Genomic DNA, 24,957 nt, shown 5'->3' on the forward strand with positions numbered 1-24,957 from the left:
TTCTAGCTATGAAGAAAGGTTGAGTAGATTAGGATTGTTTTCGTTGGAAAGACGGAGGTTGAGGGGGGACCTGATTGAGGTCTACAAAATTATGAGAGGTATGGACAGGGTGGATAGCAACAAGCTTTTCCCAAGAGTTGGGGTGTCAGTTACAAGGGGTCACGATTTCATGGTGAGAGGGGGAAAGTTTAAGGGAGATGTGCATGGAAAGTTTTTTACACAGAGGGTGGTGGGTGCCTGGAACGCTTTACCAGCAGAGGTGGTAGAGGCGGGCACGATAGCATCATTTAAGAAGCATCTAGACAGGTATATGAATGGGCGGGAACAGAGGGAAGTAGACCTTGGAAAATAGAGACAGGTTTAGAATTAGAATTAGAATAGTACAGCACAGAATAGGCCCTTCGGCCCTCGATGTTGTGCCGAGCAATGATCACCCTACTCAAGCCCACGTATCCACCCTATACCAGTAACCCAACAACCCCCATTAACCTTATTTTTTAGGACACTGAGGGCAATTTAGCCTGGCCAATCCACCTAACCCGCACATCTTTGGACTGTGGGAGGAAACCGGAGCACCTGGAGGAAACCCACGCACACACGGGGGGGATGTGCAGACTCCGCACAGACAGTGACCCAGCCGGGAATCGAACCTGGGACTCTGGAGCTGTGAAGCATTTATGCTAACCACCATGCTACCGTGCTGCCCCCTTAGATTAAAGGATCTGGATCGGCGCAGGCTGGGAGGGCCGAAGGGCCTGTTCCTGTGCTGTAATTGTCTTTGTTCTTTGTTCTTTGTTCATCGCTCGGTTGAAATGTCTGCTTTCTGTTGCCCAAAGCTAGCAGAGTGAAATTCCTCATTACTTCTGCTACTTGACTTAAAGATACCTGTTCATTAAGCATCCATGGATCAAAATAATAACAGCAAAAATATAGAAAGGGGGAAAAGAGATTAACATGAAGGACCATTACATGTTATTAAAGAATGGCCTTTGTGATGATTGTCAGAATTTCAGATAAATATTGTATATCTGGTGCACTGATGGTTGAAAGCCTGGGTTAGTGTATATCTGCTGCAAATCCTTGTTTAAAAGACTGGGGCTGCAGAAGGGTCATTAAGGCTTCGTGAAAATGGGATAGAATCACAGAAAAGTTACAGCAAAGTTAAAGCCATTTGGCCCATCGTGTTGGTGGTGGAGGCAGAGACCCTGAACTCTTTTAAAAGGTACCTGGATCTGTCCCTAAGAGTTTAGGGTCTCTGCCTCCACCACCAACTCGGGCAGTGAATTCCAGACTCCCACCACCCTCTGTGTAAAAATGATCTTCCTCTTGTCCCCTCTACACCTTCTGCCACTTATAGACCAACCACCTGTATCCTTCTGTACCCCGTCTCTTTATGTGTCGATCTAGATAACTCTTAAAGGTCGCTAACGTATCTGCCTCAACCTCCTCACTTGGCAGCGCATTCCAGTCCACCACCACCCTCTGAGTAAAAAACATCCCCCGTACACATTACCAGAAGGATGTGGAGGTTCTAGAGAGGGTGCAGAAGAGATTTACCAGGATGTTGTCTGGTATGGAGGGCATTAGCTATGAGGAGAGGTTGAATAAACTCGCTTTGTTCTCACTGGAACGTAAGAGGTTGAGGGGCGACCTGATAGAGGTCTACAAAATTATGAGGGGCATAGACAGAGTGGATAGTCAGAGGCTTCTCCCCAGGGTAGAGGGGTCAACTACTAGGGGGTTAAGGTACGAGGGGCAAGGTTTAGAGGAGATGCACGAGGTAGGTTTTTACACAGAGGGGAGTGGGTGCCTGGAACTCGCTGCCGGATGAGGTGGTGGAAGCAGGGACGATAGTGACGTTTAAGGGGCATCTTGACAAATACATGAATAGGATGGGAATAGAGGGATACAGGCCATGGAAGTGTAGAAGATTTTAGTTTAGTCTGGCAGCATGGTCGGCATGGGCTTGGAGGGCCGAAGGGCCTGTTCCTGTGTTGTACCTTTCTTTCTTCTTTTGCTTTCTTTACCACCATTTCCATCTGTGCTGCCATTTCTAAGGATCTGTGAACCTGCACGCTCAGATCTCTCTGTGTCTCTCTGCTCCTGATGGTTCTGCCATTTATTTTATAGCTCCCACCTGAATTGAATCGGAGAATCGCACTCACACACTCAGTAATTCACACACACACACACACTCAGTAATTCACACACACACACACACACACACACAGTAATTCACACTCACACACACAGTAATTCACAGTCACACATTTACACGCTCAGTAATTCACACACACACATTTACACGCTCAGTAATTCACACTCACACACTCACACACAGTAATTCACACACACACATTTACACGCTCAGTAATTCACACTCACACACTGACACACAAAGTAATTCACAGTCACACATTTACACGCTCAGTAATTCACACACACACATTTACACGCTCAGTAATTTACACTCACACACACATTCACACACACAGTAATTCACACACACACATTCACATACTGAGTATTTCATACTCACACACACACATTCACACACTCTGGGCGGGAATCCCTACAGGGGGCGAACACGGAACTGGAGCGGTTCACGCGCTCAGCTGCTGATCCCGGCACGAACTGGGCGCTGCAGGATCCGGGCATGCGCAGTGCCTTCCTTCAACACACCAGCCCCAACACAGGGGCCGGCACGGAAGAAACGAGGCCCCCAACCAGAGAGGCTGGCCCACCGATTGGTGGGCTCCAATCGCGGGCCAGATCACATCGGAGCCCCCCCCCCCCCTCCCTGGGTCACACCCCCTCCACCCCCACAGTCCGCCCCCCGATCCTTCCACACTGAGTTCCCGCCGGCTGAGAGGAGGTATGGACAGCGCCGGTGGGACTCGGTGATTTCACGACGGCCGCTCGGCCCATCCCAGGCTGAGAATCGGCAGGCCAGCCGCGTAGAGTGGCCGGCACACGATTCTCCTACAGGGGGCCAGCACGGCGTTGCAGAGGCTTGCGTCGCTCCAGCTGCCGATCCCGGCGCGAACTGTGCACCGCGGGATCCGCGCAGTGGCCCCTTCAACACGTCGGTCCCAACGCAACATAGCGCAGGGCTACGGGTGCCGGCGTGTAGGAAAGGAGGCCCCCCGGAGTTGGACCCCCTCCCCCCCCCCCCCCCCACAGGCTGCCACCCGACCCTTCAACGCCGAGGTACCGCCGGCTCAGAGCAGGTTAGAACGGCGCCGGCAAGGACTCTTTTTTTGCTACGGCGCTCGGCCCATTCGTGCCGGAGAATCACGGGGTGCCGCGTAGAGCGACCCGTGGCCAGTGCCGCACCAACCACGCCAACGCCACTTCCTTCTCGATTCAAACCATTCAATTAGCGAGCCCGGCTCCAGTCGGTGGGGGAGGGCAGGGGAGTAGTTAACACTATCATATAGTATATACACTCTCTATCATTGTCATGCATCACCAGACACCCACACCATATCTCCACCCTGATATCTCCATCCTGATATCTCCACCCTGATATCTCCACCCTGATATCTCCATCCTGATATCTCTATCCTGATATCTCCATCCTGATATCTCCATCCTGATATCTCCATCCTGATATCTCCATCCTGATATCTCCATCCTGATATCTCCATCCTGATATCTCCATCCTGATATCTCCATCCTGATATCTCCATCCTGATATCTCCATCCTGATATCTCCATCCTGATATCTCCATCCTGATATCTCCATCCTGATATCTCCATCCTGATATCTCCACCCTGATATCTCCATCCTGATATCTCCATCCTGATATCTCCACCCTGATATCTCCATCCTGATATCTCCACCCTGATATCTCCATCCTGATATCTCCACCCTGATATCTCCATCCTGATATCTCTATCCTGATATCTCCATCCTGATATCTCCATCCTGATATCTCCACCCTGATATCTCCATCCTGATATCTCTATCCTGATATCTCCACCCTGATATCTCCATCCTGATATCTCCATCCTGATATCTCCATCCTGATATCTCCATCCTGATATCTCCATCCTGATATCTCCACCCTGATATCTCCATCCTGATATCTCCATCCTGATACAGTATCTCCATCCTGATATCTCCACCCTGATATCTCCATCCTGATATCTCCATCCTGATATCTCCACCCTGATATCTCCATCCTGATACAGTATCTCCACCCTGATATCTCCATCCTGATATCTCCATCCTGATATCTCCACCCTGATATCTCCATCCTGATACAGTATCTCCATCCTGATATCTCCATCCTGATATCTCCATCCTGATATTTCCATCCTGATATCTCCATCCTGATATCTCCACCCTGATATCTCCATCCTGATATCTCCACCCTGATATTTCCATCCTGATATCTCCATCCTGATATCTCCATCCTGATATCTCCACCCTGATATCTCCATCCTGATATCTCCATCCTGATATCTCCATCCTGATATCTCCATCCTGATATCTCCATCCTGATATCTCCATCCTGATATCTCCATCCTGATATCTCCACCCTGATATCTCCATCCTGATATCTCCATCCTGATATCTCCACCCTGATATCTCCATCCTGATATCTCCATCCTGATATCTCCATCCTGATATCTCCATCCTGATATCTCCATCCTGATATCTCCATCCTGATATCTCCATCCTGATATCTCCATCCTGATGAATCCTTACCATGCTCTATCTCACATTCTTTTTCAGCCATTTGTTCAAAATCTCGAATGATGGACCGAGCTGCCAAGTGATGAATTGTTTCATCCCACAGGTCTTGCTGTTCAGCATCACAGTTTGTATTGTGGTGGAGAATGCATTGAAGATCAAATCCAACTTCCCACTGAATAACTTCACCACAGATCAGTCCTGTAACAACAGCTCTGCAATCAGACTTGGCATCGGGGCTGAAGCTGAATGACAAGTCCTGGGATCCAAAGGCCGATTCCACATCAAGCATTGATGATGGATGGTGAAACTGTCCTGTAAAAAGTCAAAATTATATCAAACATGAGGCATCCATAGAATCATAGAATCTCTTCAGTGCAGGAGGAGGCCATTCGGCCCCTCAGTTCTGCACCAATCCTCTGAAAGATCACCCTACCTCGGTCCACTCCCCACACTATCCCCACAACCCACCTAACCTGAACACTAAGGGCAACTTAGAATGGCCAATCCACCCAACCCACACACCTTTGGACTGTGGGAGGAAACCGGAGCACCCGGAGGAACCCCACGCACACACGGGGAGAACGTGCAAACTGCGCACAGACAGTGACCAGAGGCTAAAAATTGAGCACGGCTCCTTGGAGCTGTGAGACACCCAGCCGCCCCCTATTCAATACAAAAGTATTAAAATACATGTATATATCCATTATATAATGATCAAATAAAATACCAAATTTCTGATACGACCCCAATAATAAGATCAGGTGAGATGAAACATAGAAAATAGGAGCCATTCGGCCCTTTGATTCTGTTCCGCCATTCATTACGATCATGGCTGATGATCCAACCCAGTAGCCGAATCCCACTTTCCCCTTCCGGGTGCTATATCCAACTGCTTCTTGAAAAAGGTAGTTTGAGTAGAACAAAGTTAAAGCAATAACATTTTGGGAAAGACAGAACACAAGAATAGAGTGGAAAGGGAAGACAGACTGAAAAGAGCAGTATTTATATATGTTTTGTAATATCAATTTAAAATGATTTAAATATTTGCTTTGTGGATTGGCCGCTGGGAGGAATGATTGCATGTTGCATTTATGGAACATTTCACCGTCATAGCAACAAGTTCCAGAATCTTTCAACAATCACAGCGGGCACTAATATGAGAAACGGTGAAGGTAATGGGAGGGGCAAGAATAGGGACACAGGGCAGAGAGTCGGGAACATGGGGAGGTGAATACAGAATTCCTGGTGGTGGGAATGTAACCACGGGGCAGTCAGAGTGGTGAAGTGAAGGGAGTGATTGGAAGATGGGTGGATACGGCCATGGAGGGACTGAGAACTTTGTACACTGGGTTACAGGGAGTAATGGACGTTGTATAGGGGGAAGGGGACGGGAATTTAAGATGATTGGAATGTAGCCAATCAGCATCTTTGAATTGAGAGAGAGTTAATAATTAAAAGGTAGAAAGGCAGCAGATGTCAGACTCTGAGGTGGCAAAGTTATCGGGTGTGATATAAAAGGAAAAACAGAGTCTGTTTTGGGGTGTTTAGTGGAGTGTTTCTCTGTGCCTGCAACGCTCAGAATGATCCCGTTATTAAACAGAGTCTCGCCGAGCCGCACTCTCCCCACTGAGCTCTTCAGTGACTGAAGAGGTGGCAACACCATTTTTAAATGCTGCCCTAATCGCTCGCCCCCCACTACAGCCTCCGTCACCCTCCCCCAACTTACCTGTCAGGGTGTCCTAAAGCACCCCTCACCCCACCTCAAAAAGCCAGGGCACACCCGGCATGGGCATCCTGGCACCTTGGCAGTGCCCCTGCTAGTCTGGCAGTGACACCCAGCACCCTGGCAGCGCCTGGGCCCTTATTGTTATTATAAATTATATATCCGTTTGTTAGACTATCTCCTGCCGGAGCTGAATTGCATCCGATTGTCACTCCCGCTGGGAGCGCAAATCAGGAAGCGATTCCCAATCCTTAACCATGTAAATTTATACACGGTGAGGATTGAGAGGGATTCCAGAGGGAACCTCGATTCCATCGCCAGCGGTGGACCAGAGCATTAGAAACGATTCGCTGCCATTTTATTCACGGCGCTGGATTCAAAGCCTCATCAGAAAGTCTGCTACTGGCGCCGTGAGGACAGAGGACTTTGCCCAAAGTGTGGGGTCGGTGAGAAGTACCTTTGCAGATGACATAAATGTTGGCCAGATGGTTGACAATGAAGAAGGACTGAGGTTACAGGACGGATTGGTCAGACGGGCAGATCAGACTGGGCTGTTTAGCACAGGGCTAAATCGCTGGCTTTGAAAGCAGACCAAGGCAGGCCAGCAGCACGGTTCAATTCCCGTACCAGCCTCCCCGAACAGGCACCGGAATGTGGCGGCTAGGGGCTTTTCACAGTAACTTCATTTGAAGCCTACTCGTGACAATAAGCGATTTTCATTTCATTTTTCATTTCAGTAGCAGATGGAATTTAACCCTGTAAAATGTGAGGAGATGCACTTTGGAAGGAGGGAAACAAGAGAGAACTCAATGATTGGCAGCATACTCAGAAGCTCAGAGGAACAGAGGGATCTTGAGGTTCTTGTCCACAGATCCCTGAAGGTGGCAGGACTGGTTAATAGGATCGTTAAGAAGATAGACGGGATACTCGTCTTTATCAGTCGGGGCATAGATTATGAGAGCAGTGAGGTTATGTTGGAGCTGTACAGAATGTTGGTGAGGCCACAGCTGGAGTACTGTGTTCGGTCCTGGTCACCGCATTACAGGAAGGATGTGATTGCACTGGAGAGGGTGCAGAGGAGATTCACCAGGACGTTGCCGGGGATGGAGCATTTTGACTGTGAAGAGAGGCTGGATAAGTTCGGGTAGTTTCTTTTGGAGCAGAGAAGGCTGAGAGGGGACTTGATTGGAGAGTATAAAATTAAGGGGCATGGATAGGGTGGATTGAAAGCAGCTGGTCCCCTTAGTTGAATCATAGAATTTACAGTGCAGAAGGAGGCCATTCGGCCTATCGAGTCTGCACCGGCTCTTGGAAAGGGCACCCTACCCAAGCCCACACCCCCACAACCCAGTAACCCCACCCAACACTAAAGGCAATTTTGGACTAAGGGCAATTTAGCTTGGCCAATCCACCTAACCCGCACATCTTTGGACTGTGGGAGGAAACCGGAGCACCCGGAGGAAACCCACGCACACATGGGGAGAACGTGCAGACTCCGAACAGACAGTGACCCAAGCCGGGAATCGAACCTGGGACCCTGGAGCTGTGAAGCAACGGTGCTAACCACTATGCTACCGTGCTGCCCATTTGTTGAAGGGTCAATAACGATGGGACATAATTTTAAGGTGAAAGGCAGGAGGGTTAGTGGGGATTTAAGGAAAGGTTTATTCACCCAGAGGGTGGTGGGAATCTGGGATGCACGGCCTAGGAGGGGGGTTGAGGCAGGAAACCTCACAATCTTTAAAAACTACCTGGATGAGCGTTTAAAATATTATAATGTTCAAGGCCACGGGCCGAATTCAGAAGTGGGATTCGTGTAGATTAGAACATATTTGCTTTGTCGGGGCTGACTTGATAGGGTGAAGGGCCTCTTCTGTACGGTATGATTATACAATTTTATGAATTGGTTTGTGTGATTTGATGGGCTGGGGGCCACGCAGGGGTAGGTGCGTAAGGGTGAGGGAGGGATCCCACGCTGCCTCAATAAACCCTGGGCACCGCACGGTTCTTAGTCTGACCCATGGTTGGACTTGAGGGTTGCGCTGGGAGTGACGGTTACGTGTGGACTGCTCATTCCCAAGGGAATGGCATCCTCTTCCTCACCAGCATCCCCCCCCCCCCCTCCCCGGCTGTGATGGGGGGCACCAGCCTTGGTTACTTTGGTGGTTTTGGCTGCCTTGGAGCTGGGGCAATGCCAGTGCCGCACCTCCTTATAGAAGTGGCACCATAGGCTGCCTGACGACCAGAAGATCTGATAATGTAGTGTCCTCCAGCACTTCCTTCCAGGTGAATAAAAGGCTGGCAGTAGGAGGAGAAAATGTGGCAAACGGTTGGCTCTCTGCAGCCCAGCAGTATTGGTTCCACGAGAACCAGACCTCCCAAAGTGTGAGAGGAGAAATTTGCTGAGAGTGAAGGGTGGGACATTTGATAACGTTACCCATCACAACCACAGTGATCACTGTGGCCAAGGGCAGGTGCAACACCTGTTCAGGTCTCAGGAAAACCGATGCATTGGCTGGCGGTCCAACAACTCCATCCATAACCTTCACGCAAGTCTGGATGGTCAGTTTGGGGTTGGTGTGGATCTTTACCCTCAGACATTTTGTGACCAGGTGGAATGGTGGCAGGGTCCCAGGAGCAGCTGCTCCTGTGTATACTCTTGTGTTTCTGCCAGTGGATAGTAGCTACACCCACCCCTAACTGTTGTGTTGGTGACCGTAGGGGACTGAGGGAAAAGATAGCACAGTGGGTAGCACCCCGGTTCCACAGCACCAGGGACCCGGGTTCGATTCGCGGCTTGGGTCATTCTCTGTGTGGAGCCTGCACATTCTCCCCGTGTCTGCGTGGGTTTCCTCCGGGCGCTCCAGTTTCCTCCCACAAGTCCCAAAAGACATGCTGTTAGGTGAATTGGAAATTCTGATTTCTCCCTCAGTGACCCGAACAGGCGCTGGAATGTGGCGGCTAGGGGCTTTTCACAGTAACTTCATTGCAGTGTTAATGTAAGCAGTGACAATAATAAAGATTATTATAATCTCCCCTCACCCAATGTGGAGAAGGGAGGAGGGGAACGTTTGCAGGGTGGGTGGATATCACCAGGTGAGGGGGAGGGGGGCCCTCCAAGCCTGAGTCGAAACTAAAATCTTCTACATTTCCGGAGTCCGAAATTTGCCTTGTACATCTCCTCTAAACCTTGCCCCTCACACCTTAAACCTATGCCCCTAGTAATTGACCCCTCTACCCTGGGGAAAAGCCTCTGACTATCCACTCTGTCTATGCCCCTCATAATTTTGTAGACCTCTATCAGGTCGCCCCTCAACCTCCGTCGTTCCAGTGAGAACAAACCGAGTTTATTCAACCGCTCCTCATATCTAATGCCCTCCACACCAGGCAACATTCTGGTAAATCTCTTCTGCACCCTCTCTAAAGCCTCCACATCCTTCTGGTAGTGTGGCGACCAGAATTGAATACTATATTCCAAGTGTGGCCTAACTAAGGTTCTATACAGCTGCAACATGACTTGTCAATTCCAATAACCAATGCCCTGGCCAATGAAGGCAAGCATGCCGTATGCCTTCTTGACTACCTTCTCCACCTGTGTTGCCCCTTTCAGTGACCTGTGGATCTGTACACCTAGATCTCTCTGACTTTCAATACTCTTGAGGGTTTTACCATTCACTGTATATTCCCTACCTGTATTGGACCTTCCAAAATACATTACCTCACATTTGTCCGGATTGAAATCCATCTGCCATCTCTCCGCCCAAGTCTCCAGATGATCTAAATCCTGCTGTATCCTCTGACAGTCCTCATCGCTATCCGCAATTCCACCTACCTTTGTGTCGTCTGCAAACTTACTAATCAGGCCAGTTACATTTTCCTCAAAATCATTTATAGATACTACGAACAGCAAAGGTCCCAACACTGATCCCTGCAGAACACCACTAGTCACAGCCCTCCAATTAGAAAAGCACCCTTCCATTGCTACTCTCTGCCTTCTATGACCTAGCCAGTTCTGTATCCACCTTGCCAGCTCATCTCTGATCCCGTGTGACTTCACCTTTTGTACCAGTCTGCCATGAGGAACCTTGTCAAAGGCCTTACTGAAGTCCATATAGACAACATCCACTGCCCTACCTGCATCAATCATCTTTGTGACCTCTTCGAAAAACTCTATCAAGTTAGTGAGACACGACCTCCCCTTCACAAAACCGTGCTGCCTCTTTCTAATACGTCCATTTGCTTCCAAATGGGAGTAGATCCTGTCCTGAAGAATTCTCTCCAGTAATTTCCCTATCACTGACGTAAGGCTCACCGGCCTGTAGTTCCCTGGATTATCCTTACTACCCTTCTTAAACAAAGGAACAACATTGGCTATTGCTGTAGTTGTCCTTCACCAGGCAGCTGGTATTACGTAGCCACCAATGTTTTCCTTTCCTTTTTCATCAAGCAACACCAGCTACTTGAACAGAAGCAGGGAGGGAAGAAGGGAGGGAGGGCGGTAGGGAGCGGGTGGAAGGTAGGGTCATACACACACGCAGAACTCCCTTCTCGCTCAAGTCATTGAAATCATCTTCTTTTCTTCCCCTTCAAAACACAGAATTCTTCAGAGATCCCACACAAAAAGTCCAGTCACCACCCCCGGTTGCTATAGTCTTTTCTCTCTTTGTCTTCTGGCTGTTCTCTCCCCTCCAACTCCACAGGCTTTAGACCTCAGGCTTTGCAGGCCCCAAGCCACTGTAACCCCAGCAACAGCTGCGGGTCATTAATTAGGCAGCAGGAGGCGGTCTTTCAGCCCGAACCCCAAGGCAGGGATTAAATAAACTTGAGAAATAGACAATTTCACCAAATAAGTGAAGGAACCGTAACAGGCTTCCAGTTTATTCTCATTTCCTCTTCCCATTCCTCCTCCTGATAAAAGCAGCCTAGTAAAATACTGAAGCAGCACCTTTCTCCTGGTGACTCCTGCTAGGTGACCACTCAGGTCAAGTAAAAGAGCATTCACAGGTAAAGTCCACAGGGAATTTCTGGGGGAAAATGTTAATAGAGTGCGAATAAAATCTTAAATATGTCTCCCAGAATATTTAATTATGTGCCTCAAAGTCCTCTTCAAATTTCCAGAAACAAGTGGGCAGTGAAAGCTGAACATGGCTCTCTGCAGCTTGAAATCCCGATGATTAGTCAATGATTGGAGAGATCATTAATGAGTAATTTAATCATGAGAGCTTTAATGATCCTGCATGCAGCCATTCCTAATGAACACTTCATTTATTAAAATGGTACCATGTGTTAAACACATTCCAAATCAGAAATAAAAACAGAAAGTGCCGGAACATCTGTCGGTCCGGCAGCATTAACGTTTCGAGCCCAGGATTCGTTTTCTTCAGAATCTACAATTTGATTCCATCTTGGTCGCGTGGGAAGCCCTTTCACTCCGAAAATGCATCTGGGGAAATATACCCATTGGCCTTGAGTTTGGACAATCCTTCGCTTTGCTGTACACCTCACAAAGATATTTACACGGTGTTGAGAAAGGCCTTCTGCTCTCTTGCCCTTGGGATGAGAATTTCAAAGCTTCTGTCTGAGGAAACCTGACTGAATTTACATCAAGTCTGTGAGTGGAGCTTCCACAGTGGACGATCCTGTAGATTTCTGATCTTCTATTTATAAAAGTGGTGGACCATCACAAACTGAGGGCGGAATTGGCTGATTAGGGTCATTGCGACAACTTATTTTAGGAGTTGATGGACAGCATTAATAAAGTGTTCATGGAAATCGTTCAAATTATTGTTCACATAATCAGTTCAGCAACCCACTAACAACCTGACATTTTAATAAATGCCAAAGTTTACCAGGGGAGCTTTTTTAATTCTGATTTTGCACTTCTTTGCTTTGTTTCAGATATCATACATTATCATTGTCGAATAAGAACTTTATTAAAAGCAGCAGATGTCAAAGGAGCCAAGCTCAAGCTTTCTTCCCCAATTCTATTTCTATTTATTGTGTCGACAGCTCAATTAAAATTTTTTACTGATCATCAAAGGCTCTTCAGAATTGATGTGGTAGGTCACTAATAACTTAAAGCCTGCCACCCATCTCCCTGCCACACACATTTATATTTTGTTACAGTTAAAGGTAGATATTTTGAAGAGTTATATAATTGCACATGAATAATTAATTGGTGATATATATTCAGAGTGAATCTATGATTCAAGACTTTGCCAGATGTTACCCACATTATGAAATGTCAAAATATGAAGTAATCACTGCTGATGACAGAGTAACATAAAAAAATTGTTGAACAAGTTCCTTTCCAATATTTCCTCTTGACAGTTCACAACGGCCTTCCCGATACCGCACGGGAGTGAAGAATTCCACCCATTGTATTCAAAATCCCATCCACTCGTTGTATAACCTCGCATCAGCTCTGAAACATGGGGCGGAATTCTCCGCTCCCGCGCGGCATCGGCCGAGTTTCACGACGGCCTCGGAGGCCGCTCCTCGCCCCCTATTCACCCCCCCTCCCCCCAGGGGGCTAGGAGCGGTGCTCAGTAAATCTCGGCCACCGGGCCTTGACGCGTCAAGGCGGCGTGCCGAGAATGACGTGACGGCGGCGCCTAAGTGACGTCAGTCGCGCATGCGCGGTTGCCGTCTTTCCCTCCGCTGCCCCGCAAGACATGGTGGCTTGATCTTGCGGGGTGGCGGGAGGGAAAGAGTGCGTCGCTTGGAGACGCCGGCCCGATGATCGGTGGGCACCGATCGTCGGGCCAGTCCCCTCCTGAGCACAGCCGTGGTGCTCACTCCCCTCTCCGCCCCCCACAAGCCACAAACAAAACTTTGGCACCCATGTTCACAACGGCAGCAACCAGGTGTGGTTGCCGCTGTCGTGAACCGATCGGGAACGCTCGGCCCATCCAGGCCGGAGAATCGCCAGTTTCCGTGAAAAACAGCTAGCACCGATTCTCTGAGGGGGGGGTGGGAGAATCGCGGGGGGTGCCAGGCCGGCGTGTCGTGAATCGCCCGGCCCTCCTGCGATTCTCCCATCCAGCGTGGGGAGCGGAGAATCACGCCCTTGGTGTCCTCTGGTAATCGATCCTTCAGCCATATGAAACAGTTTCTCTTGATTTAGTCTACTTAAACCCTTCACGAATTTAAATATCTCATTAACATTTCCTCTCAGCCTCTCTGTTATAAGGAGAACAATCTCACGTTCTCCAGTAGCCTTCCAAGATGGCGTCAGAGTGTGGTGACTGTCTGCAAGCTCTCCCAAACAGATCCTCTCTTTACATCTCCTATAACTGTACTAACACTAACCTTTCTCTTTTATCTTCTCTTGCAGGTTTGAAGCTAGGTGTTTACATTGTGTACCTTGTGTTGCCCTATTATGTATTTTCTTTTCATGTACGAAATGATCTGTTTGAGCTGCTTGCAGAAAAATACTTTTCACTGTACCTTGGTACATGTGACAATAAACAAATCCAATCCAATCCAATCTGTCTATGTCACTGAAGACTCTCATTCCGGGAACTATTCTGGCAAATATTTTCTGATCCCACTCCAAATTTTCCACATTCTTCCTAAAATGTGATGCCCAGAATTTGATTTGGGGCAAACTAATATTTTATATGGATTTAGCAAAGGTTCCTGGACTCTGCACTATGTATAAGCAGCACCATCCTGCTGTGGTAACCTACCCTACGCCTTCACTGATTTGTATGTAAAGATCCCAGGTCTCTCTGCACCCCTTTCAAATTTATTATTCTTATTATTCTTCCAACTGAAAGGTATCACCTCATACTTTAATGCTTTTCTGTCATATGTTTGTTCATTCCACCAGCCTGCTCGTCCTCTTGATGACAATTTCCTATGACCTTTACGATATTTCCGAGTTTCATGTTATCATGTTGCCCGGTACTGCCAAGTCACAGAGATAAATGTACATCAGAAACACGAGTGCTCCTGGTACTGAACCTTGAACTCTATCATATATTCTTATTTCTATCTGTTATGGGGATGTGGGATTCGCTGGCTGACCCAACATTTATCAATCCACCATTGCCAGCATGGTTTTATCAAGGGTATGTGATGCTTGACAAACTTGATTGAGTTCTTTGAGGGTGTAACCAGCAAGGTGGATAATGGGGAACCTGTGGATGTGGTATATCTAGACTTCCAGAAGGCGTTAGCTAAGGTGCTGCATAAAAGACTGATCCAGAAGGTGAGATCGCAGGGGATTGGGGGTAGAGAAGTAGATTGGATTGAGGATTGGCTGACTGACGGAAAGCAGAGGGTCGGGATAAATGGGTCCTTCTCTGCCTGGTTAAGCGTAACTAGCGGGGGTGCGGCAGGGGTCAGTCCTCGGACCTCAACTGTTTGAAATCTATATCAATGATCTGAAAGCACGTACAGGGTGTAACATAGCAAAATTTGCAGGTGACACTACAATAGGTGGGAAAGCAGGCAGTGAAGAGGAGATACAGATTTTACAGACGGATAGAGATAGGCTTGGAGATTGGGCCACAGTTTGGCAGATGGAGTTTAGTGTGGATAAGTGTGAGGTGATCCATGTTGGCTGAAAAATAGAAAGACAAATTATTATCTAAATGGAAATCAGATTCAAAATGCCCCAGGGCAGAGGGATGTGGGCAGACAGGATCTACTCCCATTTGGAAGCAAGGGGTCGTATTAGCGAGAGGCAGCACGGTCCCTGAGGGATCTGTGCAGAGGGAACTGGGCAGAGGGATCCGGGCAGAGGGATCTGGGCAGAGGGATCTGTGCAGAGGGATCTGGGCCCAGGGATCTGGGGAGAGGGATCTGGGCAGAGGGATCTGGGCAGAGGGATCCGGGCAGAGGGATCTGGGCCCAGGGATCTGGGCAGAGGGATCCGGGCAGAGGGATCCGGGCCCAGGGATCCGGGCCGAGGGATCCGGGCCGAGGGGTCCGGGCAGAGGGATCTGTGCAGAGTGATCAGGGCAGAGGGATCGGGGCAGAGGGATCTGGGCAGAGGGATCTGTGCAGAGTGATCGGGGCAGAGGGTTCTGGGCCCAGGGATCGGGGCAGAGGGATCTGGGCAGAGGGATTTGTGCAGAGGGATCTGGGCAGAGGGGTCTGGGCAGAGGGATCTGGGCAGAGGGATCTGGGCAGAGTAATCAGCAGTAATCAGCTGATAATTTGTTGTTCTACACTATAGTTGTTGTCATGGCCAGGCAATTATTCATCTTTCTGTGTCTCTCAGCATGCACAGCGATTGGTGTTGATCTTCACCATCTGACAGGATGAAGTATTTACCTGTTGCACACCGACCTGCTCTACAATCAACCTTATTCCTGTCCATTAAACCTCCCTGAACCCTTTCCCCTCACTTTCCCAACACACACTTGTCCTTCCATCTCCACAATAGCATCCTAGCTGTGAACCTGCTTCCCTTTGTCACTGGCCTATACCCCACCTATTAATGCCAGCCATCATCATGTGACTAACCTGCAGCCGCTGTAACTCTGATACTGTCCGTTACACTAGAATCATAGAATCTACAGAGCAGAGGGAGGCCATTCGGCCCATCAAATCTGCACCAGCCCTTGGAAAGAGCACCCCACTTAAGCCCACACCTCCACCCCGTCCCCGTAACACAGTAACTGCACCCAACCTTTTTGGACACTACGGGCAATTTATCATGGCCAATCCACCTAACCTGCACATCTTTGGACTGTGGGAGGAAACGGGAGCACCCGGAGGGAACCCACGCAGACACGGGGAGGATGTGCAGACTCCACACAGACAGTGACCCAACCGGGAATCGAACCTGGGACCCTGGAGTTGTGAAGCAACTGTGCTAACCACTGTGCTACCTGTAACACGGGTTGTTTAGAACATAGACATAGAACATAGAACAGTACAACACAGAACAGGCCCTTCGGCCCTCAATGTTGTGCCGAGCCATGATCACCCTACTCAAACCCACGTATCAACCCTATACCCGTAACCCAACAACACCCCCCTTAACCTTACTTTTATTAGGACACTACGGGCAATTTAGCACGGCCAATCCACCTAACCCGCACATCTTTGGACTGTGGGAGGAAACCGGAGCACCCGGAGGAAACCCACGCACACAGGGGGAGGACGTGCAGACTCCACACAGACAGTGACCCAGCCGGGAATCGAACCTGGGACCCTGGAGCTGTGAAGCATTTATGCTAACCACCATGCTACCCTGCTGCCCCTTTAAAATCAGTATTTGCCTGTAATTAGCTTAGCCATTGTCGAAGCTGTGATGCCATTTTCTGTTTAAAAGCCTGAGAGGTTTTTAAACCTGGTCCTCTTTAACAACGGGCTTGGGATCTTTACTGCACCAACGAGATCAAATATATCATCCAAAAGCCATTGCAGTCAAAACAGTACATGAATTCCACCTGACCATTCTCAATGTGAGAATTGTGCTCGAACCCTGGGAAACAAGGCTTGGTGATGCTTTTCTAGAACCTCAGAATAGGAATTTCCTCCAACAAATAACCTGCGTATTTTACTGGTCCCTTTCACCTGTGATTCTGATGCTAGAAGCACGAACATGTTACACGGCCATAGGTGTAACACAGAAAATAAATTCAGGGACAAATTTATCACTGTGAAAATATTTTAAAGATTAAGAGACCTAAGGAGCTGCCATTCTGTTTTCTGCAGAGTAACTCACCTCCTGACCTCCAAAAGCATGTCCACCATGCATAGAATCATAAACTATACAGTGAGAAGGAGGCCATTCGGCCCATTGAGTCTGCACTTGCCCTTGGAAAGAGTACCCTACCTAAGCCCACACCTCCACCCTATCCCCGTAACCCAGAAGCCCCACCCAAACTTTTGGACACTAAGAGACAATTTATCATGGCCAATCCACCTAACCTGCACATCTTTGGACTGTGGGAGGAAACCGGAGCACCCGGAGGAAACCCACGCAGACACGGGGAGAAAATGCGAACTCCACACAGACAGTAACCCAAGGCTGGAATTGAAACCGGATCTCTGGAGCTACCATCTACAAGTCAGGAGTGTAATGGATACTCTCCACTTGCCTGGATGAGTGCAGCTCCAACAACACTCAAGAAGCTCAACACCATCCAGGACAAAGAAGCCCCGCTTGGTTGGCACCCTATCAGCCACCTTCAAAATCCACTCCCTCCACCATCGACAAACAGTGGTAGCTGTCTGTATCATTTACAAGCTACACTGCAGAAACTCACCAAAACTCTGTCAACATTTCCTTCCAAACCGTAATCTCTACCACCAAAAAGGCAAGAGCAGCAGCAACCTGGGAACCCCACCACCTCCCACATACTCAAGACGCTGACTTGGAAATATATCGTCTTTCCATCGCTGTCACTGGGTCAAAATCCTCAAACTCCCTCCCAACAGCACTGTAGATGTACCTACACCTCAGAGCCTGCAGTGATTCAAGGCGGCAGCTCACCACTGTGATGAATGTAGGAATTTCAGATGCATTGTATTATGTATTTGGTGCCGTAAGTGTTAAAAGCCTCAGTTAGTGTGTGTGACTGCCACAGTCATGTTTTTAAAGAATCCTGGTTTGCAAGACAGCCAGGCTTTCTGTGCCATGATGTGGAGGTGCCGGCGTTGGACTGGGGTGAGCACAGTAAGAAGTCTGACACCAGGTTAAAGTCCAGGTGAGTGAATGAGGAAGGAGCAGTGCTCCAAAAGCTAGTGACTGTAACCAGGCTTTTTGGGAGAAGAGGTGCAATTAAAGCATCGTAAAAGTTTACGCCAATGGATTTTTGTTGATATCAAGCGGGTTCCCTGTGGTGTCATTAATTAGAGGCACTGGGCAGAATTCAACCAAAACACTTTTAAGTGTCATTTTGGGTGTGTTTGGCGGGGGCTTCCCACTGGCTTTTTGGGTGGGGTTCACACCGGTATTCGCCCACATTTAGTTATTGATCAGAACCTTCAGGAGTCGCTCTCTGGTCCAACCATATTTAAAATATTTTTCAGTGGCCAGCGAGACCAACTCCTCAGAAATTGGGGCATCATTTTGAGAGTGTCCCAAACCTCCTCCTTCCCCTTGACAATCTCACCACCTGCACGTTACCCCCCCCCCCCCCCCCACCCCCAAGTAAGGGCACCCTATTAAGGGATTATTGCAGGCTTCCCAATTTACAATCCTCCCCAACACCTATTCCGCACCCCCTTTCAGGACCCCACCCTTCACCCCCCAACCTTTACGGTGCTCTACATACCTGCCCTTCATCCCCATCCTTTATATCTCCCTCATCCCCTGTTTAATGGGCATTCCCCCCTCAGGCCTCAACCCTTAGCAGTGCCACCCTGGCAGTGCCCAGGTGCCAGGCCAGCAATGCCAGGGTGCCAGTGGGAGTGACAGGGTGCCACCTGGCCCTGCCCCTGACTATCCAATGGTGTCATTACGCCTGGTCCATGTTTGTGTGCACGAGTGCTGATCGTCATCCTGGAGAGGTCTCCCAGGCGCGGTGGTTAAGTCCCATTCACCGGGAGAATCCGGCCAATGCCTATTTAAATTAGCCATATATGCACATCTGGATCTCACCAAATGAGGGAGAGGTTCATATCGTGAGGTCTCATGAGGTTTGGTTGAATCTCTCAAGACATTGCGAGCGTTGTGAATCCTGTGACAGGCCTCTCGTGAGATTCAACAGCCTCCTCCTGACACCAAGTCCGGTGTGACGAGGCCGTTAAACTGTGTCCATCGTGTTCAGTCCAGTGTGATGATACAGTTAATGGGAGGAGCAAGGGGCTGAAGCAGTCAGGTGTTGAGGTTCAGAGTTAGTTTGTGGCTGGAAGGAGAGCAGAGATGTTTCTGAAGAAACACAGCCAGAGATTCTGCATGGTTCTGACAGGGGTCAGATCTATCTTTTCAAACAATCTCAAAGGACATCGCTGTATAGCAAGTATTCCTGAGTGCTGACTGTATTTAAAAGTGGATTGGGATCGGAGATGGTTTTGGTGTTTGAGTGGGAATAAAGATAGCAGTTATGGGTTATTGTGTCACTCTGTTATTTAGTATTGTTGAAAGGGTAATTGTGAGCTATTTTCCTGTGTGATGTTCAAGATATTCTAACACTGTTAGTAATAAAGTTTGTTTAAATTTACCATATCCCTATTTCTTTGTGAAATCACTCCGGGAGTGAGGGCTCCTTTCCTCACAGACTGACAAAATGAAAATAAAATATTGGGTTTTCTATCCCGTATCTGAGCCACTGTTGGGGTCTGATCCGGGATTGTAACAGTGATCATCATCTTCTCAAGGGAAATTAGGGATGGCCAATAAATGCTGCCCAGCCGGCGATACCCATATCGCTTGAACAAATAAATTAAAACATTCTTGGGGTCAGTTTCTACCCATTAAATACCACTTTTTAAAGAGTTATCCCATCTCTAAAATACAGATGTGAAGACAAATAAAAAGCTATGATTAATGTCCAGCAGTCAAATGATCCCAATAATTTGTGTTAGTTTGTGGAAGCGAAGTCAATTTCATTTTTAGGAGGTAATAACTTGTAATGTTCATCCTTAGAAAATTATTTACGCAGTGTTTCTATTCCTCACCTACACCTCTAACTTGTCTCCATACAGGAAGCAATTCCAACCCATCTCCTCCAGTCCTACCCCTTTCCATTCCCACCAGCTCACCCAATCATCACTCAGCATGACTCACCTGAATGGGTCTCGTTGCCAATCGATGCACTCTCTGTGGATGACCTGGAGTTGATGCTGCCATCGCTGTCCACCGTGCACTCTCCTGTGGCTACCTTATGTGGACTTAATTGAACATCCAGTTCCTGGCTACTTGAAAGGCAATTCTGATGCAGCAAAGATGGTCTCCTCTTCCCAGAAAATCTTGACCTTGTGGCATTTCTGCAAGAATCTGCTACCTGCAGTTAGGAATTACCAGAATCTAATGTTATTGTCAATCTGAGCTCCAGTGAATCTAAGTGTTTATGTTCTCAGATGTAACAGCGAAAATGGGATTATCAACGAATAAAGTACATAAACAGAGTAGGTACACCCACAGTGCTGTTAGGGCCAGACTGCCAGGATTTTTATCCAGTGACAAATAACAATGTTGAAAGGGACTTTTCAGACTCTTGCCAACCGCTGTGTTCTAACAGATTTACACATTCAGCTTCAGACCAGGTTAATATTCTGCTGTTTATAATGTTGTACATTCATGATTAAAATTTATTTCCTGCTCTGAACATTTTACAATAAACTAGGGACTGACCAGAAGCTTCTGTCTCAGAGTTGGTGAACTGGAGTCTGAGCGTCAGACACTGTGGCATGTTAGGGAGGGGAAGAGGTTCCTGGACGCTGTGTTCCAGGAGGCAATCACACCCCTTAGACTAACTACCTTGAATTCGGCCAGTGGTCAGGGAGAGGAGGATGTGGATGTGAGTGAGGCAGGTAGAGGGATCCTAAATTCAGGAACAGAGGAGCCTCAGTTCTTGACCTTGTCCAACAGGTATGAGGTGCTTGCTCCCTGTGTGGATGAGGGAAAGGGCTGTAAGGAGGATAAGCTAGCCAACCACTGCATCATGGTACAGGAGGCCATTCAAGCAGGGGAACAAAAAAACAAGTTTAGCTGTAGAGTTTCTATAATTAGGGGACCAGATAACATCCTTTGTAAAAAGAATCAAGAACCCCGCATGGTATGTTGCCTGCCTGGTGCCAGGGTGAGCAACATCTCTAACCGGCTTGAAAGAATATTGGATCAGGAGGGTGAGGATCCAGTTGTTGTCCACATTGGGACAAACAACATCGGCAAGTCTTGGAAAGATGACCTGTTGGGGGATTATCAGGAACTAGGAACAATATTAAAGAACAGGTCCTCAAATGTTGAATCTCTGGATTACTACGTGAGCCACGTGCAAATTGGCATAGGGATGAGAAAATTAGGGAAGTAAACACATGGCTAAAGGAGTGTTGCGGGAAAGAGGGGTTCCATTTCCTGGCGCATTGGCATCAGGTTTGGGACAGGGAGGGATCTGTACCGTTGGGACGGTCTCCACCTGAACTGATCTAGGACCAGTGTTCTTGCGAAAAGGATAAATAGGCTGGTCACAGGGACTTTAAACTAGCAAGTGGGGGAAGGGAAAGGAAAGGTAAAACTACAGGAAGTGTAATGGTTAATGGGCATCAGAGTAGCATGTCAGTGTTTGAGGAGAAGGTCGAGGTTAATAGGATGAACAGGCAGTACCAGTCCAACCACCACGGAGGAGAAAAGAAACGTAAAAAAAATCAAAATGTAAGGCAACTGTGTGAGTGAAAGTTGGGGATGAGGCTGAGTGTCATCAGAGATTAATAAAGGTCAGAATGTGTGGAAAGCGTAGTGCACAAGAAAATTCTGCAAGGGAAAGACAAATCAATAGGATATATTTAAAAACTTTGGGCGCGATTCTCCGACCCCCACGCCGGGTGGGAGAATCGCGGGAGTACTGGACGATTCCCGCCACGCTACCCTGGCACCCGCAAGCGATTCTCCCACCCCCCCCCCCAAAATGGCGTGCCGAGTTTTACGACAGGCCGCTCGGAGAATCGGCACTCGCCGTTTCTAACGGCCGAAGAGCGAAGAGGGGGCGAGGAGCGGCCTCCGACGCCGGAGTGAAACACTCCGGTTTTCACTCCGGCGTCGGCACTTAGTCTCCCGTTAGGAGAATTGCGCCCTTTATTCCAAATTCTGCGTGCACTTAGGAACAAGGCCAATGAGCTGACGGCAGATTTGGTGGGGATCACTGAAACATGGTTGCAGGAGGTCCGGCACTGGGAGTTAAATGTCCAAGGGTACTGAGTATTCCGAAAGGTTAGACCGAATGGAACAGGAGGTGGAGTTGCTAGACTGTATTAAGAAATGATATTGGCACTAAGGACCAAAATGTGGCATCGATCTGGGTCAAAATAAAAAACAAGGGATTAGCAGGACTAATTTACTTCCAAAATGGGGCAGAGTATAAACCAAGACATAATGAGGGTTTGTGAGAAGGCACAACGGTAATCGTGGGTAATTTTAATATACATGTTGACTGGATTAATCAAATTGGCAAGGGTAGCCTGAAGGGAGGTTTCATAGAGTGTGTGAGGGATTGTTTCTTCGAGCAATATATGATATATTTTAGATTTAGTATTATGTAACGAAGAAGGGTTGATAAGTAGTCTCGCCGTTAAGGATCCTCTTGGAAGGAGTGATCACAACATGTTGTGAGAGGGCAGAGTGTCATACTAGAGTTTTAGCATTGGGCAGAGGTAATTATACAGGCCTGAGGAAAGAGTTGGCCCAAGTAGACTAGGCACAGATAATTGAGGGTAGGACAGTTGAGGAACAATGGTGGATGTTCAGGGAGATATTAAATATCTCTCATTTAAAGTATATTCCTGAGACAAAGAAGAATTGTAAAATGGAGGAAAATGTTCCATGGCTAAACAAGGAAGTCAAGGAGGGCATAAAGGCAAAAACTAGGGCATACCAAACTGTAAAAGCAAGTGATAAGCTGGAGCATTGGGAGAAATTTAAGGTTCAATAAAAGGAGACACAAAATAAAATCAAAAAGCTAAGATGAAATACTAAAGGAAACTTTCAGAAAACATAAACACTGATACCAAGAGCTTCTATAAGTATCTAAAGAGGAAGAGAACAGCTAAAGCAAATGTTGGCCCTTTAGAGGACGATACTGGAGAGGTAATAATGGGAAACACAGAGATGGCAGAGACACTGAACCAATATTTTGCCTCTGTCTTCATGGTTGAAGATAATAAAAATATCTAAAAAGTGCAGTTAATGCAGAGGAACTTGGTGCAATAAACATCACTAGGGGGACGGTATTGAATAAACTAATGGGATTAAAGGCAGATAATGTCTCCAGGCCATAAGAACATAAGAACTAGGAGCAGGAGTAGGCCATCTGGCCCCTCAAGCCTGCTCCGCTATTCAATGAGATCATGGCTGATCTTTTGTGGAATCAGCTCCACTTTCCGGCCCGAAAACCATAACCCTTAATCCCTTTATTCTTCAAAAAACTATCTTTATCTTGAAAACATTTAATGAAGGAGCCTCAACTGCTTCACTGGGCAAGGAATTCCATTGATTCACAACCCTTTGGGCGAAGAAGTTCCTCCTAAACTCAGTCCTAAATCTACTTCCCCTTATTTTGAGGCTATGCCCCCTAGTTCTACTTTCACCCGCCAGTGGAAACAACCTGCCCGCATCTATCCTATCTATTCACTTCATAATTTTATATGTTTCTATAAGATCCCTCCGCGTCCTTCTAAATTCCAATGAGTCCAGTCCCAGTCTACTCAACCTCTCCTCGTAATCCAACCCCCTGAACTCTGGGATTAACCTAGTGAATCTCCTCTGCACACCCTCCAGTGCCAGTATGTCCTTTTCCAGGTAAGGAGACGAAAACTGAACATAATACTCCAGGTGTGGCCTCACTAACACCTTATACAGTTGCAGCATAATCTCCCTAGTCTTAAACTCAATCCCTCTAGCAATGAAGGACAACACTACATTTGCCTTCTTAATCACCTGTTCTACCTGTAAACCAACATTTTGCGACTCATGCACTAGCACACCCAGGTCCCTCTGCACAGCAGCGTGTTTTAATATTTTATCATTTAAATAATAATCCCTTTTGCTGTTATTCCTACCAAAATGGATAACCTCACGTTTGTCAACATTATATTCAATCTGCCAGACCCGAGCCCATTCACTTAACCTATCCAAATCCCTCTGCAGACTTCCAGTATCCTCTGCATTTTTCACTTTACCACTCATCTTAGTGTCATCTGCAAACTTGGACACATTGCCCTTGGTCCCTAACTCCAAATCATCTATGTAAGTTGCGAATAATTGTGGGCCCAACACGGATCCCTGAGGGACACCACTAGCTACTGATTGCCAACCAGAGAAACACCCATTAATCCACACTCTTTGCTTTCTGTTAATTAACCAACCCTCTATCCATGCTACTACTTTACCCTTAATGCCATGCATCTTTATCTTATGCAGCAACCTTTTGCGTGGCACCTTGTCAAAGGCTTTCTGGAAATTCAAATTTACCACATCCATTGGCTCCCCATTATCTACTGCACTGGTAATGTCCTCAAAAAATTCCACTTAATTAGTTAGGCACAGCCTGCCCTTTATGAACCTAAGCTGCATCTGCCCAATGGGACAATTTCCATCCAGATGCCTCGCTATTTCTTCCTTGATGATAGATTCCACATCTTCCCTACTATCGAAGTTAAGCTCACAGGCCTATAATTACCCACTCTCTGCCTACCTCCTTTTTTAAACAGTGGTGTCACGTTTGCCAATTTCCAATCCGCCGGGACCACCACTCTTTGCGTAAAAAACCTACCTCTGACGTCTGTCCTATATCTATTACCCCTCAATTTAAGGCTATGTCCCCACTAGTGCATTTTGGTAAATTATCACTAGCGCATTTGCAATTTCCCTAGCCATCTCTTTTAGCACTCTGAGATGCATTCCATC

General features: G+C 47.6%; 1 protein-coding gene across 2 annotated transcripts in view; it reads right to left on the reverse strand.

Moving 5' to 3' along the window:
• vwa5b1 (von Willebrand factor A domain containing 5B1) overlaps positions 1-24,957 on the reverse strand; it is a 218,079-nt gene that overhangs the window by 76,709 nt on the left and 116,413 nt on the right. For both annotated transcript variants that reach the window (XM_038773086.1, XM_038773085.1), the window contains 2 exons: positions 20,125-20,341; positions 4,718-5,017 (listed from right to left, as the gene is read on the reverse strand). In XM_038773086.1, coding sequence (XP_038629014.1) covers positions 4,718-5,017; positions 20,125-20,341 — 517 coding nt within the window. The remainder of the gene's footprint in view (positions 1-4,717; positions 5,018-20,124; positions 20,342-24,957) is intronic.

Source organism: Scyliorhinus canicula, chromosome 16 (assembly GCF_902713615.1).
Source record: "Scyliorhinus canicula chromosome 16, sScyCan1.1, whole genome shotgun sequence".
Lineage (NCBI taxonomy): Eukaryota > Metazoa > Chordata > Chondrichthyes > Carcharhiniformes > Scyliorhinidae > Scyliorhinus > Scyliorhinus canicula.